This window comes from Stegodyphus dumicola, chromosome 3 (genome assembly GCF_044657685.1).
Source record: "Stegodyphus dumicola isolate Sdum_Otavi_A_Nest chromosome 3, ASM4465768v1".
Lineage (NCBI taxonomy): Eukaryota > Metazoa > Arthropoda > Arachnida > Araneae > Eresidae > Stegodyphus > Stegodyphus dumicola.
In genome coordinates this window covers 42,681,169-42,699,230 of record NC_140770.1, presented here as the reverse complement: position 1 = coordinate 42,699,230, position 18,062 = coordinate 42,681,169, and the positions used below count along the sequence as shown (strand labels likewise).

Genomic DNA, 18,062 nt, shown 5'->3' with positions numbered 1-18,062 from the left:
ATTTGACTTTAAATTTCAGTTTATAATTTACAAAAATTCCAGAAATGTAACTGCTTTTCTAATGTAATTTTGCTAGAACGCCTTTCATTTGCTTAGCCCACTTACTGCCTTACTTGCTATAAGAATTGCAATGTATTTTCATTACTAATTTATGAAATTATGATAACATTTAGCACTTTGCTATTATCGATAATACACTATTTCTATTAATTTTTAGCCCAGCAGAGCTATTAGTATCCAACGGCATGAATCACTAAAAGCGTTGTATCACTTTTGAAATTGTTGCCACCAAATATTATCACCCTGTATTACATTTAAAGTTAAATAATGAAGAATCTGCATGAATGTAGGTATGTTTCTCGCACTCTGCCTACAGCCATCAAATGTTGAATAAAGTGATCCTCTACCCGAATATGAGCACCTGGAATTTCTAATTCGTTTTAATATCTGATTCATATTATGTAAAACTTTAACGTATTTTTTATTCACAAACTGAACAATTTCGAAGCGAGAAATGGCAACACTATACGAAAAAAAAACAAAAAAAAAACAACATTTTTATCTTCAATGCGCGAGACTGTCTATTGGTGCTATGCTGTTTTTAAATATTTTTAGCCCAAAGAGACATTAGCCCAAATGCTTTCGAAACGTGTACGTGTGCGTAAATTTAAAAAAAAAAAAAAAAAAAAAAAAGCCCCTTTGGGCATAATACAAAATCTAAAAGCGCAGATTTTTTTTTTTTTTTTTTTTTCCTGTAAGAAGTTTGGAGTACATGATCAATATTAAACACTAACCATTACTGGATAACTGCAAGTTCACTATCCTGCACAAACTCCTGCAGTGGCAAAATAAAACAGAAATGCGTAATCGAAGCAAAAGACACCATTCCTCTTTTTAAGAATTTAAACTAAAATCAAATAACTCAGCTAAACATCTAATTTTACAACTATCATTGAACACTGTATCCCAAAATAAATCAGTTGTTGACTTATGTATACAAATACGAATTGTCTAATAAAACTTTACGAACTTTCTATGCATACATAATTAAACATATTTCGAATACGAAAATAAAATGTTTTTTAAAGGATTTCTTTCTTTGGTAAAAATTTTATAATTTTTTCCAAACTTAAACTATTATCCGCATAATTCTGCTCACATTGTAGAGACATTAGGTATTTATTTATATATTTATTTATTTATTTTTTTTGGAAGCAGGCAAGATGAAAAATTAGCCACCGCATTTGCCGGGAATCGAACCACGGACTTCTGGAATACCGGCCCAGCGTGCATAACCACTACACCACGAAGGCACGCTAGGAAGGCGGGAGAAATACCTTACAACATAAATGCCCAAATAATTTTACAAGTCGAACAAATACTATTTGCGTAGAAGTTGTTTATTAGTATAATTAACAACGAGAGAGCGGATTAAAAAGCAAATTTATGGATTCCTGTTATACGTAGAAAGAAACGAAAGAGCAGGCATAACAATCAAATAGCAAAAGGATACTTCTATATTAAAAAAAAAAAAAAAAAAAACTGTTGTGTTGAAAATTACAGATAAGATTTTTTTTAATTATACACAGAATTCCATATTAATTTAAATGTAATTTTAAACAGAAAATTGGGACTGCGTCTGCTTTCGAAGGTTGCAGTTAAACATTTCTTAATAAATAACAAGAATTTGAAAAAATCCAAAATAAAATTGCATTTAAAATAAATGAAAAGACGGGAAAGATGTTAGGTAAAAACGTATTCTGAATACTACAATGGAATAGATAAGGAAGTGCTTAAAAAAAAAAAAAAAAAAAAAAAAAAATTAAGCTGTATAGCGCTACGCAGTTAGAGACAAAACTTACGATTAGGAAGTAAATGAAAACATAAAAACAATATATAAAGATGTCGTAAAGGAATATATGTGAAAAGAAAAAAAAAAAAAAAAATAGAAGAAATTATCAAACTGCTTAAATGGATTAGAAATCCGCGACTGGAGAGGGATAACATAAGTAAAAAAAAAAAAAAAAAAAAAAAAGCACGCATACATGCAAGTGTTTTTTCAAAGCGAAAGATTTTACAAATAAATCAAAAGACTTATTTGGGAGAAAATGAGCTTTTGAAGAAAGAATAAAAAAACAAAAAAAAATTTAAAAAAAGTCTGAAAGTTTTTCAGATTTTATATTGCGCCCAAAAGAGCGGTTTTATTTAACGTTTTGTGTGTTACCTCTATTATTAAACTTCATGTTCTTCTCATTCAAACCATAAAATTAAATCCAACAGTAATATCACAAAATATTTAAAAAGAGCCTATCTGTAGAATTCCGATACGACGAGTCTCGCACGTTGGAGATGAAAATGTTTTTCTTTCGCATACTGTTGCCATTGTTCGCTTTGAAATTGTTGAGTTTGTTAGTCAAAAATTCGTTAAAGTTTTACAAAATATGTAATAGAGAATGAAACGAATTCCAAATTTCAAATTTTGTTTTTCACATGCTCATATGCGAGTAGAGGATTAAATTCTTTAAAATTTGATATCTCTAGGTGCCGTTGTTTTTTCACAACGCGAGAAACATACATGCATTCACGGAGATTCTTCATTCTTTAATTTCTTTAATGCAGGACGATAATATTTGGTAGCAACAATCTGAAAAGTGACATGCACTTTTATAATGGATGGCATAAAAATGGCAAAAAGAAATTAATAGTCCTTCTGAGAAAATTGCCCGTTTGGGCCAAAAAAATTCTTTTTAAACATCAAATTACGAATGAAAGTTACTGCACTATAGAAAAAAATATTTTAACATTACTAATAGAAGAAAAATTAATTACTACTTATATCTTTAACGTATAATATTTTAACATCGAAAAAAATGCTTGGCTTAATAATTCTAATACCAATTATTTGGATGCAGCGATATTAAAATATTTTTATGACGGCGAAAATTAAACTACTCCTGAAGCAAGTAAATATAATCTAAACAGCTCTTACTCCTTTAAATAAATAAATCTAAATCCTTCAAAACTATATCTAAATAACTTTTACTCACGTGATGAATGCACGATTGAAATGACTCCAAACAATAACAGAAACATCTTGAGATCTGTACTTCATCTAAACGCTCCAGCAAGTTTGTCTTAAATAACCTCTCATGGGCGCTTCCTATTGGACAAAGTTTGTTTGACGTCATGAACAGGAAAACCAAGATTCCGAGTATTCGAACAGCTTCCGATTTGCAGTGAAAGATTTCAGAAGCTAAAATAAAAGTTCCTTTGGGATAAAAATAAATTTGAATGTGCAAATTTCACTTTAACCTTTAGCCTAAGACTCAAGTTACACATATAAAAATCACTTCAAATTTCGCATTAATTTGCTTGAATTAGTTGTAAATTATTTTTTTTTAAATCGCAGTCATTGAAGAAGTTCACAAAATTATTTTTTGTTGCTTAATTTTTTACATGGGGTTATTTAGCTTGGTTTCTCTGCCTATTTGGCTTGAATCTTGATAATTAATGTCTGACCCCCTATAATTAGAATGATTTTCTTGAAATTTTGCCTGTCGTATTTACTATGAGAATAAAATATTCTATGCATTTCCTCCACTTTTCTTTTCAAAATTTGGTAAAGAAATTTTTTTAATGTCGAAATTTTCTTAAATATCCTTGTTTGGAGATTAAACTAATCAACGCAAATCTTCGACTTTTGTATTATCAACGCGAGACCAAAAAAATAATCTTTTAAATGAAACTTTTCCGGAACATTCGATCTAATTTAATGAATTGTAGCATTTTTTCAACAACTGGTCGAATTTATTAAATTTTTCACCGTAAGCCTTATAAGATATTTCTTCCGCCGTCTTAGCATGCCCTCGTGGGATAATGGCCAGCACACTCGGCGCGTATTCGAGAGGTTCGAGGTTCGAGTCCCGGCGAGAGCATTGCTCATTTTTCACATCTTCCTGCTTCGAAATAACCTAATATGTCTCTACAGCGTCTGCAATCATAAGTTTTTAAACTGAAGTTTTAATCTGTAACTGTTATCAGGTCATACTACTTTTAATAATGACGAGATAGTATTTTTATATTAAACAAAAATGTAAATGAATTGAATTCATTTTTACACCATTGGATAAATAGAAAACCATGAAAAAGAGAAGATAAAGTTACATACTTCGTTTCTATTTTAATTAAGGAGAATAATTTTCCTACATCCAGAGGCAGTGATTTTCACACTTTATTCTTATTTCGCCTCCTTTGAACTAAAAATATATAATGAAATAGATATTAAAAATATTAAGTTACATTTCTTGAAATCAAAGAACTGAAACGTGCAAAGTATAGCTATCTCAGCTTTCTGATCGTATATGACTGAAGGTGAAATCATCAGATGGCCGCAAATGGAATCTACTGGGCAATAACAGAATATTAAGAAAAAATAGAAATCACAGTACAGAAAAATAAAAATGATACATTCATTTTATTTAAATTTTTCTTTGATAATTTTCATTTAATATATATTCATTGATAGCAAGGCAGGATTTTATTTTTAGCCACCAAGCACGCTGTAATAACTTAACCGTGATTTTTAGCTCAAAAGAAGCAATTAAACTCGAACGTCGTTTCACTTTTCATTTCAGTCTATTGCCATTCTGCAAAACGTAAAATATTTATTTTTAGACCAAAGGAGCTTTGTCCCTGAGGGACTATTGTTTTCCTTTTGCGATTTTAGGTTGAAACACTATAAATGGCTGTATCACTTTCAGACTGTTGCCACCAAATATTATCGCACTGTATTATATTTGAAGAAATTAAATAATGAAGAATCTGCATAAATGTATTCACGTTTCTTACATTGTGATAACACAACGGTACCTAGTCATCAAATTTTGAATGATTAATGACGTAATCCTACTGCGAAGATGGGCATCTGAAAGCCCAGATTTGAAATTTGGAATTTGTATTATTATCGATTTCATATTTTGTAAATCTTTAACGAATTTTTGATTAATAAACTCAAGGATTTCAAAGCGAGAAATGGCAACGTTGTACAGAAAAAAACTTTTATCTCCAACGCGGGAAACTGCGTATCGTAAATTCTAAAGATATGCTCAATTTAAAATTTTTTTTCGATGTTGATGTTGAACTGAATTTTATGGTTTAAATGCGAAGATCTTGATATTTAATAAATAAAGATAACACACAAAATGTTTAAAAAAACGCTCCTTTAGGCGTAATTGAAAATCTGAAACCTTTCAGATTTTTGTTTTCAAATTTAATCTGTCTCTTCGTATTAAGAAATTATGTTATTTGGAAACAAAAGATTTCTTAAGAATATTCGTTTCTTACTTTTGAATGGGATTGATTTAAATAATAAAAATGCATTTAATTCATGATCTATCTAATTAAAGATATTCAGTATTTTCATAGAATTACGGTATGATTTTTTATTATTTATTTCATATTTTATAAAACTGAAATGAATTTTTCATTAGAAACTCAAGGATTTAACAGCGAGCAGTTTTAAGACTGTACGGAATAAAACATTTTTATCTCCAGCTCGCTAGACTGACTATCGGAAATTCTAAAGATTTGCTATTTTTAAATATTTTGCGAATTTGTTGCTGAATTGAATTTTATGTGGTGTAAGTGCGAAGAATGTGATATTTAATAAACAAAGTTAATACACAAAACGTTAATAATAAAAAAAAATCTGATGTGTACATCACATGACTTCCTTGTACGGAATATTAAATTATACGTAATTTTCTTGCATTTTATTTAAACATATTGAACTAACAGTTAACGAATTTTGAATTAAATCTACTTCGTCGATAGCGCATAAAACACAATAGAATAAATGCACTCTTTAAAGTTATACTTATTTACCATAGCCCACACTTCGGCGCTACGTTGACTTAGCAGCATTAGCATTCGTTTCATAACTCAGAGTGCACAAAAATTATATCATCTGAAGAATTACAAGTTCTATTAAAACACTATAACAAATCTAAAACTATGTATAAAAGAAATTAAGCAAATAAATAAAAATAAAAATAAAAGAAAATCTGAAATGTTTCAGATTTTAAATACGTCCAAAGGCGCGTTTTTTTAACATTTTGTGTGTTACTTTTATTTATTAAATATCACGTTCTTCTCACTTAAACCATAAAATTCAGTTCAACAGCAATATCGCAAAATAGCTTTAAAATGAGCATATCTCTAGAATTTCCGATACAGAGATTCACGCGGAGATAAAAATGTTCTTTCCTGTACAACGTTGCCATTGCTCGCTTTGAAATCCTTGAGTTTGTTAATCAAAAATTCTTTAAAATTTTACAAAATAGGAAATCGATAATAAAACAAATTCCAAATTTCAAATTTGGTCTTCCACATGCCCATATTCGTAGGAGGATTACGTCATTCAAATTTCGATGGCTGCTCTATGTACCGTTGTTTTATCAGAATGCGAGAAATATACATACATTTATACAGATTTTTCATTCATAGTACTGAATTACATTCAGAGTAACATTTGACAATTGCAGTCTAGTGATTAGATTTATGAATGTGCATCACAAATAAATTTATTAGGTATAGAATGTTATGAACTACATGAAGGCTTTCAAACGAGGACATGTAGAAAAATTTATTCATTTCATAGCCCAAAGGGGCGGTAGCCCAGAAGGTTTATTAGTTTCGAAACGGCATTTGCTCATTTTATTCATGTCCGTTTCACTTTCAAATCGTTGCCACCAATTATTATCGCCCTGTATTATATTTAAAGAAATTAAATAATGAAGAATGTGTAAATATGCATTGTGGAAAAACAACGGTACCTAGAGCCATCAGATTTTGAATAACATAATCCTCCACAAGAATATGCACACCTAGACGTTCGAATTTCGAATTTGTTTTATTATCTATTTCAAACTTTGTAAAATGTTAACGAATTTTGGACTAATAAACTCTACGATTTCAAACCGAGCAATGGCAACAGTATACGGAAAATAACATTTTCATCTCCAGCGCGCGAGACTGTGTATCATCCTGTTTTTAAATATTTTGTGATATTGTTGTTAAATTGAATTTTATGTAGTTTAAGTGCGAAGAACATGATATTTAATAAAGAAAGGTAACACACAAAGCGTCGAAAAAAAGGTCCCTTTGGGGGGCGTTTAAAGCTTTCAGGTTTTATTTTATTTTTTCTTTCTTTATATATTATATTAACTGTTATAGTAACTGAAATGTATGCCAGACATAACCAAGTTATGGCTGTCTAGGCTCTTATGTGCAGAACGCGAGCTGCATGCGCCTAAATATGATTTTTTGCAATAAAGAGTAGCTTTATTTTTAAAATGCAATTAAATTTTAAAATTGTTTAAAGACGGTCTTCTTTTGCAGTCAGTAATGTAATTTCTCAAATTATAATATACATGTAGTAATTTAATGGATTTCAAACTGCGTCCATACGCTAACCAACACAGTAACACAAAAAGTGATAAATAATTTTGTTTATATACATTACTATTATTGTCATGATGCTTGGAACAGGTAAAGGCCATTGGGATAGCGCAAAAGACAATACGAAAACCATTAAAAATAATGTATTATATTTTTAATAAAAACTTAAGGTTTATTTTATTTTAGGTAGCTTCTCCTTACAATTTTTCCGTACGCAAAGCAATAAAGCCATTGAACACTGGTACTTCAACCTAGGTTCAAATCTCTGCAAAGGGGCTGGTCGCATGGGAGTTTTCAAGGTTCCCCCTATGTCTAATACGAATTTGCGAAAGTTTTCCTTAAAATATTTTCCACTCTTTTCTATTCCGCAGAGAGTTCTTACGTCTTTTGCCATAATCGAAGTAATCCTACCCTGCTATATATACCTAAACTTTTAAATAGCAGCTATCCAGTATTCCGGAAGATTTGCTATTCTTCGTAGGATTTTATTCAGCACTCTGGAGGCTTGGGTAACGGCGAAACGCTTTCAGGAGAAAAGAAAACCGTTTCCACGCATGGGTTTTTTTAGTCTGGGTAAGAATATAAAGCCTCGTGGGCTTATGTGTAGATAAAACTCCATGAAATTTATAGAGCGTAAAAGAAAACTTCCCATTCGTATTTAGCCAGCAGATATGTCAAACCTTCCAATACACATGCGCGCTTAGTATTGAAATTTAACTGTCCATCTATAAGCGAGAATCGCCCAACCGGTATACTGGTTAGCGTCACTGACTACCTTCAGTCGAACGGCCCGGGTTCGAATCCCGTAGAAGGCACGGATGTTTGTAAGTGTATAATGTCGGTGCGGTATGGCGGCACTTTAAATATGCGGCGAGCCGAAAGTTCTTTCGTGTGGTTTGATGAAAGGGGAGAGAGGTGGGAGACGCTAGGACTCGTCCTTCCAGGGGTGCTGTCCATCAAAATTGGGGGTGGAATTGAGCTAAATCGCACTGTCACCTGAATGGGGCTCCAGACTGTTGCCAACGGCAGGCAGCGCTCCTTGCCACAAGGAATTTCGTAGGCTTGGGATGACAACGTCAGACAAGTCAGCATAAGCAACAATACAACAACAACTTAAGCGAATTGAATAATATTCCCAACCACTAACAGTAATATGTTCTAATAATTTTTTCCCTTCGAGGAACCGAGCGGTAAAGTCGCTGAACACTGGTAGTTCGGTCCGAGGTTCGAATCCCGTGAACGGGCTAGCTGCATGGGTGTTTTCTTGGTTTTCCCCATGTGTAACGTATATACGAGCCAGTTTCCCTTAGAAAGTCCTCCACGAAGGCATCCCTTCTCTTAGGCAGATAGCCCTAGTGTGCTTTGCCATAATTAAATACACCAACCCTTCGTGGAACTCTTAGCTTCCGTGGTAATTCCTTTGTAAGACTCAGGACTTGGTCTTTTGTATCCAGAATCTGAAGACGGACGTGTGTCCTTTTTGGTAAGATTTTACACATGTGACGATGTCGATCAGCTGTCAACAATTTCAAGTACACAAATCTAATGTGTTATAACTTCATAAAAAAATCTTATATGTGCATAGAGCTAATCAATGACCAAGTAGCTAACACTGCTGAATACAGATAGTTAGAAAGCGAGCACTACTAATTCCTGTGTAAGAGATATAAGAACGTTTTAAGTATTCCTAATGGAAATTGGGAAATTGGCTCATATTTACGATACAAATGGGACATGAATACGAGCCAGTTTTTCTTACATAGCCTTCGCGCACTTTGCCAGAATGGATTAAACATATAATTTAATATCTGAAGTTTGAGCGTTTCTTTAACTGATTATTCAAGCATCTTAAAGACGAAGAAGCTTCTTCATTAGCATTGATTAAAGTTCTTATTAGAAAAAAAATCTCTTTTGCTACTTTAAAGGACTATTATAAAAAAATTCGAAATACTTTGAAAGATGAGTTATGCATCAAAAATTGGTTTTCTAAGTACTTAAAAATTTTGGCTATAAATAGGTAAATCCTTTCACATAGAATTCTTTAAGAGATTAAAATTTTTTCTTACGTGTGTAAATAATAACGATTTTGAGAAACATATTGTGTCTTATATTCGGCTTCATAACATCAAAACTGCTTTTAGTCAGAATTACTTAAACGTGATTATTTAATCTTTATGTGTGATAGAATATCTGAATGCGAACGCAAGCTTTAAGAAATAATTTAAACTTTAATGTAGACACAATCATTCACATTTTACAGTCATTCAGACTTCATTTACATTGGAACTGATTTCTTAAATGGTGTACTTTTTCTAAATCCATAGTACCGAAAAATTACCGAATTCTATGTACCGAAAAATTATGACCTGAATCTATCTCATTTTGCATTTCATATTTTTAGTTTTTTTTAATTGGCTTTAAAAATAAATAGAAAAGAAGACGTTTTGCAAGCAACAAAACGCAACAGACCAGTTAGTATGACGAAACTTAACAAATGGTAATTAAAACGTAGAATTTATTATGTTACAAAAAGGTAAGCTTCGCATGAGAAACTAAATAAAGTTAAGTACAGAAAAAAGAAGAAAGACTGCCTGGTTAAATTGAAACCTTATGGGCAAATTTTAAGATCTTTTCCTTAACAGCACGATAATGCAAGATATTTCATTAAAATAGTTATATGAACTGAAACATTTCAAATCCAAGACAAGGGGGGAAAATTGCTTTACTATGCAAGCACTAAGTATTAATGAACGGTCTAGTTCTCTAAAAGATGAAGATTCTGAGACAAAAGATCTTAGATCTGTAAATCCTTCCTATTAGATTTTTGAACTGCTGCGAACTCTCAGCCTACGAATCTAAGAAGTTCTGCAAGAATATATCTACTAAGTAAAGCAATAAATGAATGCTTTTCAGTGATCAAATGTCTCCTCTAACCTAAACTTGAACTGATCTTCTACCGAGCATTCGAGGTGATGTACATATTTCTTCTTAATTTCAGTACATTCGTAAGAGATCTCTCTTATTTCATTTTTAACTGAAGATACTTCATGTTTAGATTATGACCGTATTTTCAAGTCTCGTGTATTCAGTTTTTACTGAACCTCACTTGATCATCCAGGCTTTGATTCAGAACCAAATCTTTATCTTATTGTTTACTGATAAACATTTTACTACTAAACGATCTAAAAACAAAAATTTATCTTTAACATTTCCGAATTTTTAAGGAATCTGACAACTCAAGCCTTTTATAATATTTATAATATGTACACGTTCGTCTAAAAAACTTTCAGACATATTCCAGACCAGTGGTTCTTAACGTGGGATATACGACATAAGTTTTAATACTAAGACGTGAGAACTTAACTTTTGTTAGCTATTAGTAAACAAAGTCGTTACTTTATGAGCTGTTTATGTCAGTTTTTGTGTTTATCGTTTACAGAAGGCACCACTTATTGTGATCGCGGTTAATGTTATCATACGGATATCGTTATCGAACTGGCAAAGTTCCGTCCGTTTGTAAACAAAAGCATGAGAAATCCATCGTTTATTGTGATCAACAAGTCAGTTAATGCTATCAAAATACTATTATTAAAGTAATGTCGCCAAATAAGAGAGAAAATCGACAAGTAATGTCAAAACAGAGTACAGAAATTGCCAAATAAATAGAGACATTAAGTCGCCAAGTACGTCCTGAAGTTGCTAAGTGTCTTGATTATGATTTAAGGCAACATGGAACCGCATTTCAGAAAAGAGAAAAAAAGAGTCGTTTTAAGCATGCCAACTTTTTAATAAATGATGAAATAAAAGAAGCTGAAGAATTAAAGACTTCTGCTAACAAGAATTGTGGACGCTTAAGTCTTTCTGAAACAAATCCAAGTACTATATCATGAGATAAAACATTCTAAAGAAGATGGTGGAACGGGTGAATTTCCTACAAATGGCTAAGATGAGGAATGTCCTATGAGTATTAAAAATAGGGATACAGTATCGAACAAATAATCTACAGAAACATTATGAACATGAAGAGTTCACAAATGAGCTTTTGCGTAACATTTCTAGACAATAAATTTTTTTTCCCTAATTAAAATATAGTTAAATATCTGTGTTTCTAGTTATATTTGTATAGATATTTGAAAACTGCATCGATATTTGAAAACTGTCTTTCACTTTGCTAAAACCGAAGTTATCATTCATTTAATGTTATCAAAATAGCCACGGACAAACGTGATCATATTAAGCGGCCCCTACTGTATGTAATTTATGACTACAAAATTTAGTGTTATTCTTTGTGTAGCTATTTATGGAGTACAACAGCTGCTTACATATTTCCAGAATGTACTGTTTTGGACCATATTAAATATTAAAAGAGGATCTCAATTCTCGTTTTCGAAAAACTCTTTTCCCTGCATGTCTTTGAAACACATCTTACAAAAACCAGACCATGAATTTTTAATTCTAAACCGCAGGTAAGTATTCTGTCATGCAATAATGGAAATAATGTTCAGTTTTTGATTTGCTGCTTTTCTTAGGGTACAAATGCCTTTCCATAAAGTATCAAATTTAAATAAATATAGCAATTAAAGGTTAGGATAAAAGACGTCACATTTTATATCAATTTTAGCTAATATACATTATTTTTTTTATTAATTCGAATATGATTTTCATGCTATTATTCTCGTCAGTACTTTTCATAATTCGCTTTTATTTCTAATACGTCATTATCTCTGTCAAAATTACTGCACTGCAAGATTTGTTTTTCGATGACGTCACTGACTCATAGTCTGCTCAAAAGCAACTATTCCATACTCCATTTGCGTTCTTTGTTTTTTCTACTTTTTTGTACATCAAGTGAGGTCATTGAACTCGAGCTTTAGAATGATCCTAATATTGTTTGTCTGCTGACTTGGTCGCTTCGTAGCTTGTTCTCACGTAGTGTTAAATGTTTGGTATTTTCTCCGGCGATCTCTCCCCCCCCCAACCTTCATTTCTTCAATATTCTTTACCAATGATTTGAATTTTTCTACATATCCCATCTGTTGAGTATCACATTCAGCATTTCATTATTATCACTGACAACATCACACTAGTATCGGTGCATTTATCATAATAATACATTTCGTTGATATATTTTTATCAATTACATAACATTTATGGTTGTCTTTACACTTTTTCGCCATTTTCTTTTAAATTTAAAAAGGAAGGAAGGAAAATATCTTGCTTTTGTTACCGTATGTAATGTTTAGCATTTATAATGAATGAGCTTACTTTCATACGTGTACTAGCATAAGATGAGGGTTTGAGGAATATTTCTTGAAATTATTTATTAGCTCAAAATCTAATTTTTAAAGATAATTGAATTTTACACCTATACAAGAAAACTGTTCTTCACATCACAGAATTATAAAACAAACTTATTAAAAAAATAATTAAAATATAAATATTATTTAAACACTAATTCTTTTCACTGTAATTTTTTACATAGTTTGTACTCAGGAGGCATTAATTTTAACCGTCACTAGTAATTAAACTCTAATAGTGACATAATACGTGACTGGAATACTGTCGAAAATGAGTTATTTGTAATGAATTATTTTCAGGATCTTAGTCAGAATTGGTAAATTGTTATCATTGCCGCTAGTAGTAATAAAGTTTCTACATCATTATAGTATTCAATAATACCAGATTTTTTTTTTCTTTTATGTAGAGTCGTTAGGTTCTTTGGCGCAGGGAAAGCAAAGAATCAGTTATATCCCCACCGGGATTTGAATCCTAGATCTTAAGACTGCAAGCCAGATGTGCTACCAGTTATACCATTAACAAACGTACAAAAGAAGGAGATAAATTCTTGTACATTACTAATCTTTTCAATTTTAAAATTTAGATAAGATATGCAGTGAACGAACTGAACCTAACAACAAAAAAGGCTCACATAACACAAAGATGGCTTTCAGAATTTTAAATTTTTAATCACATTTGTTGAAGTTAACTCAGGAACACATGAGCTGTAAATTTTCGAGTTGTTAATTTTCTATACTAAGCAAGTTTTTTTTCTTTTTTTTAATTTCACGTACACTGATATAATATTTAATTTCTCTTGCTAAAACTTTCTCCCTCTCTTTCTCTTTGTTTTTCTTTTTTCTTTCTTTATTATTTTTTGTTTTTTAAGGCTCTATTTAAACTGAATGGGACCATACGCACAGCGTCGTTTCACTATCCCTCTTTACTCACTTCTTTTCTTTTCATAAAAAAGATAAAGAGAAAAAATTGTGAAGGGCTGGATCCCTAGGTGCAGACTTTGGGGGCCCAAAGGTTAATCAGACGCTTGCTGCAAGTTGTAGCACAAGCCGTGATTCAAGAGATCGAGGAAATACTAGTGTTGCCATGTCATTCATTACCCCAGAGTACAAATGATTAACAAATATTTTATCAAGTTCTTGTTAAAGTACTTCAACCAACAATTTGAAGGAATGAAAATTTTTCAGTTTTAATACATATTCGAAAATTTGTGCGAACATTTTTGTGAAAATTCATATTTAAGAAATATTTGAAATTCTGAAAATATTTTCTTTCGAAGAAAACTCACAGGCAACAAACAAAGCACTGTTTGTTATGAAAAAGTTTTCTTATAAAGATTTTGGTTTAGAAAAGTCTTGAAGAACTCCTAGTTTTCTTCTTTATTTATTTCTTTCAAATATATTATGTAAATTATTTTGAAAAGTGTTGAAAACCAGTAACGAGAACTCACGGAAAGTAAATAAATTCGGCTGTATGCTTTTCGAAAATCTCGCTATCCAGTCAAAACTCGTACTGGCAGTTTTAGCTTAAATTACTAATTCTAATCGCTAATTTTTATTTATTTTCCGAGTTAAATTCATTTAGTGCATACGTTTCCAAAATCTAATGAAACTTTCTAAACGTGTTACTTCTGCAATAAGAATTGGAAAAATTCTATGGGAAATAATAAGCGTGTGTAGTGCAATTAGCCTGCAGTATCCCGTTTAGCCAAAAGCAGAACAAACCCATTAAAAATACACTATAATAGTTATTTATCCATGAAAATAGGCTTTAAAATTATTAAATACTATATTCCATTTTCTCACCTTTTTGCATTCACATTTAAATAATTTTTCTGCTTTTAGAAACATGATGTTTAATTTAAAAGCATTTTCACTATAAATCCTCAAAATCAAACATTAAAGATAAATCCATACAATTATATATACTATTACATTATTTTATTTACATTATTATTTATATATATTACATTTATATTAAAATTCTTAATTATAACTAATTAGTCCCTTTAAATCTTTTTATTTAGAAGATATTTTGATTATCATTTGTTCCTTTTTAGTCCAAAGGGGCTTTGTCCCTAAAGGACTATTGCTTTCGTTTTGCGATTCTGCGTCGATTCACTACAAATGGAGACTCATTTTTGAAACTGTTGCCACAAAGTATTATCGCCCTGTGTTATATTTAAAGCAATTAAATAATGAAGAATCTGCATAAATGTATGTATATTTCTCGCATTGTGATAAAACAACGGTACATAGAGCCATCGAATTTTGAATGACGTAATCCTCCTACGAAATTGGGCATGTGGAAGACCAAATGTGAAATTTGAAATTTGTTTTATGATCGACTTCCTATTTTGTAAAACTTTAACGAATTTTTGATTAACAAACTCAAGGATTTCAAAGCGAGCAATAGTAACGCTGTACAGAAGCTGAATTTTATGGTTTAAGTGCGAAGAACGCCATATTTAATAAATAAATGTAACACACAAAATGATAAAAAATACTCCATCGGACGTAATTTAAAATCTGATACAATTCAGATTTTTTTAAATTTGTATTTTTTATTTATATTTTATTTATTAGTCCAAAGGGGCTTTGTCTCTGAGGGACTATTGTTTTCCTTTTGCGATTTTGCTTCGAATTACTCTGACTGTTCATTTCACTTTTCAAACTGTTGCCACCAAATGTTGTAGCCCTGTATTATGTTTGAGGAAATTAAATAATGAAGAATCTGCATAAATGTAGGTATGTTCCTTCCATTGTGATAAAACAACGGTACCTAGAGCCATCCAATTTTGAATGACGTAATCCTACTGAGAATATGGGCATCTGAAAGCCCAAATTTGAAATTTGAAATTTGTTTTATTAACGATTTCATAGTTTGAAAAACTTTAATAACGAATTTTTGATTAACAAACTCAAGGATTTCAAAGCGAGCGATGACAACGTTGTACAGGGGAAAATATATATATATATATATATATATATATATATCCAGCGCGTGAGACTGCTTATCGGAAATTCTAAAGATATTCTCAATTTAAAATTATGTTGCGATATTACTGTTGAACTTAATTTTATTTTTTAAGTGCGAAGAACTTGATATTTAATAAATAAAGATAACACCCAAAATGTTAAAAATACGCCCCTTTGGAAGTAATTTTAAATCTGAAACCTTTCAGACATTTTTTCTTTTTAGTCCAAAGGGATTTCAGTCCCGAAGGACTATTGCTTTCGTTTTGGCATTTTGCGTCGGACTCATAAACGTCGGTTCACTTTTCAAACTGTTGCCACAAAATGTTAGAGTCCTGCATTATATTTGAAGAAATTAAATAATGAAAAATCTGCATAAATGATTGTCTATTTCTCGCATTGTGATAAAACAATGGTACATAGAGCCATCGAATTTTGAATGACGAAATCCTACTGCGAATATGGGCATCTGAAATCCCAAATTTGGAATTTGTTTTATTATAGATTTTATATTTTGTAAAACTTTAACGAATTTTTGATTTACAAACTCAATGCTTTAAAAGCGAGAAATGGCAACGTTATATAGAAAAAAAATACTTTTATCTCCAGCTCGCGAGACTGTGTATATCGGAAATTCTAAAGATATGCTTAATTTAACATTATTTTGCGATATTGCTCTTGAACTGAATTTTATGGTTTAAGTGCAAAGAACATGATATTTAATAAATAAAGGTAACACTCAGAACGTTAAAAAAACGCCCCTTTGGACGTAATTTAAAATCTGAAAAATTTCAGATTTTTTTTCTTTCTTTCTTTTTTTTTTTTTATTATTCTTATTTTTATTTACATTTTTATTTTAAGATGCTCAATTCTCATTGTGTTTTTATTTTGATTGTCTGCGAAAATATATGTTTACTCCACGAGTGAGTGATTTTATCAATATAAAGGGATGGATTGAATCAAAGCATTATGACGATGAATAGAAATTATTTCTATGAATTATTCGCTACAATTTTATATACATGCAAACCTGCAGCGCGAATCAAGACAAGAAGAAATGCAATACATTCGTTATCTACGACAAAGGTCTAATCACTTTGTAGTTAATTTTTTTATCGGATATCTTAACAAAAGTTTTTTTTTTTAAAAAAAAAAGCTTAAAAGCTTCTACCCGACTTATTATAGTAATGATGAGCATATTCAAAAAGTATGATTGAATCAGTAATGGCTATTATGTATGTTTTTATGACTTACTGAAAAGAGTTTGTTCTCTCATTCGATTTGTTTATGAATTAGCTTTTGCTAACGAGAAAACAAAAGAAAGGAAAGCTCAAGAACGTGAGCATTTAACCGATTACAAGAAAACCCTTGAGAAAGGTCCCTGCTCTTTTTGAAACTGGTGATTAAAACAACAATAATAAAACTATATGCATCAAATGCTATAAATCAAAAACTATATCATCATGTTTATGCATCAAATATATCACTTTTAATAAGCACTTCACAAAATCGTTTGAGTTGAGCTCATTGATATATACTCAACAAATGACTGCAGAAGGCGAAAGTGAAAGAGTTGAGAATGAAAGTAGCAACAAAATTAGCACAGCAGGAGCTAGTTTCCTTGTCCTCCGCCCCACCAGACTGAATGGTTTTCTCAGAATATCGCTTTCGCTCTCCCACCTCCTGAGATGGAGATGTTGTCACACCCTTCATGTGTGACAAGATCTTTTTTTCTCCTATCTTCAATGTACCTAAACATACTATATAAAAGCATTGCACCACAACTATTTGACACGTGCTGCAGCGAGTGGCGCGTAGGTGCTTGCTCAATTTGGCCATGGCCATGACATCCTGATATCCAGCAATGAACGGAAGAATTTATTTTGCAATTACATTTCCAAGCAATTTTAGTTGCTTTATCGTCAGACAATAGGCGTCTGTTAACGATAAACTAACATGTGCTTTACAGAAAGAGAAGGAAGTGGAGAATGTTTACACTGGTTTTGACATTAGGTTATTTATGCAACGGATATCAAGTGCAAAGTAGTATATGGATTTCTTGTTCTTAATATCACATGTTTAAATCCTAGAATTCACACAGGCTTTTATGAAATAAATCTTACATGGCTTAAAATACTTTTTAAAAAACCACTTTGCCAGTCTTGTATTACACACAGTTTACTTTGCGCGTTTTATATTTTGTGCTAATTATCAGAGAATAATTTTTTTTTTTAAAAATCTGGATTCTTTGTAATTAAAATAAATCGATGCAGATTTATTATTATTATGGTAAAAAACTATGAAATATAATTTTCTTTACATTACTTACATTTT

General features: G+C 31.1%; 1 protein-coding gene and 1 long non-coding RNA gene across 2 annotated transcripts in view; one reads left to right on the top strand and one right to left on the bottom strand.

The window, feature by feature from the left end:
- The window catches only part of LOC118181415 (transferrin-like), a 44,825-nt gene extending 41,668 nt beyond the window's left edge, over positions 1–3,157 (bottom strand). The window contains exon 1 of the mRNA XM_085812807.1: positions 3,048–3,157. Coding sequence (XP_085668933.1) covers positions 3,048–3,093 — 46 coding nt within the window. The 5' untranslated portion in view covers positions 3,094–3,157. The remainder of the gene's footprint in view (positions 1–3,047) is intronic.
- LOC146997973 (uncharacterized) overlaps positions 1–18,062 on the top strand; it is a 54,590-nt gene that overhangs the window by 1,927 nt on the left and 34,601 nt on the right. The gene's annotated exons all lie outside the window — the stretch shown is intronic.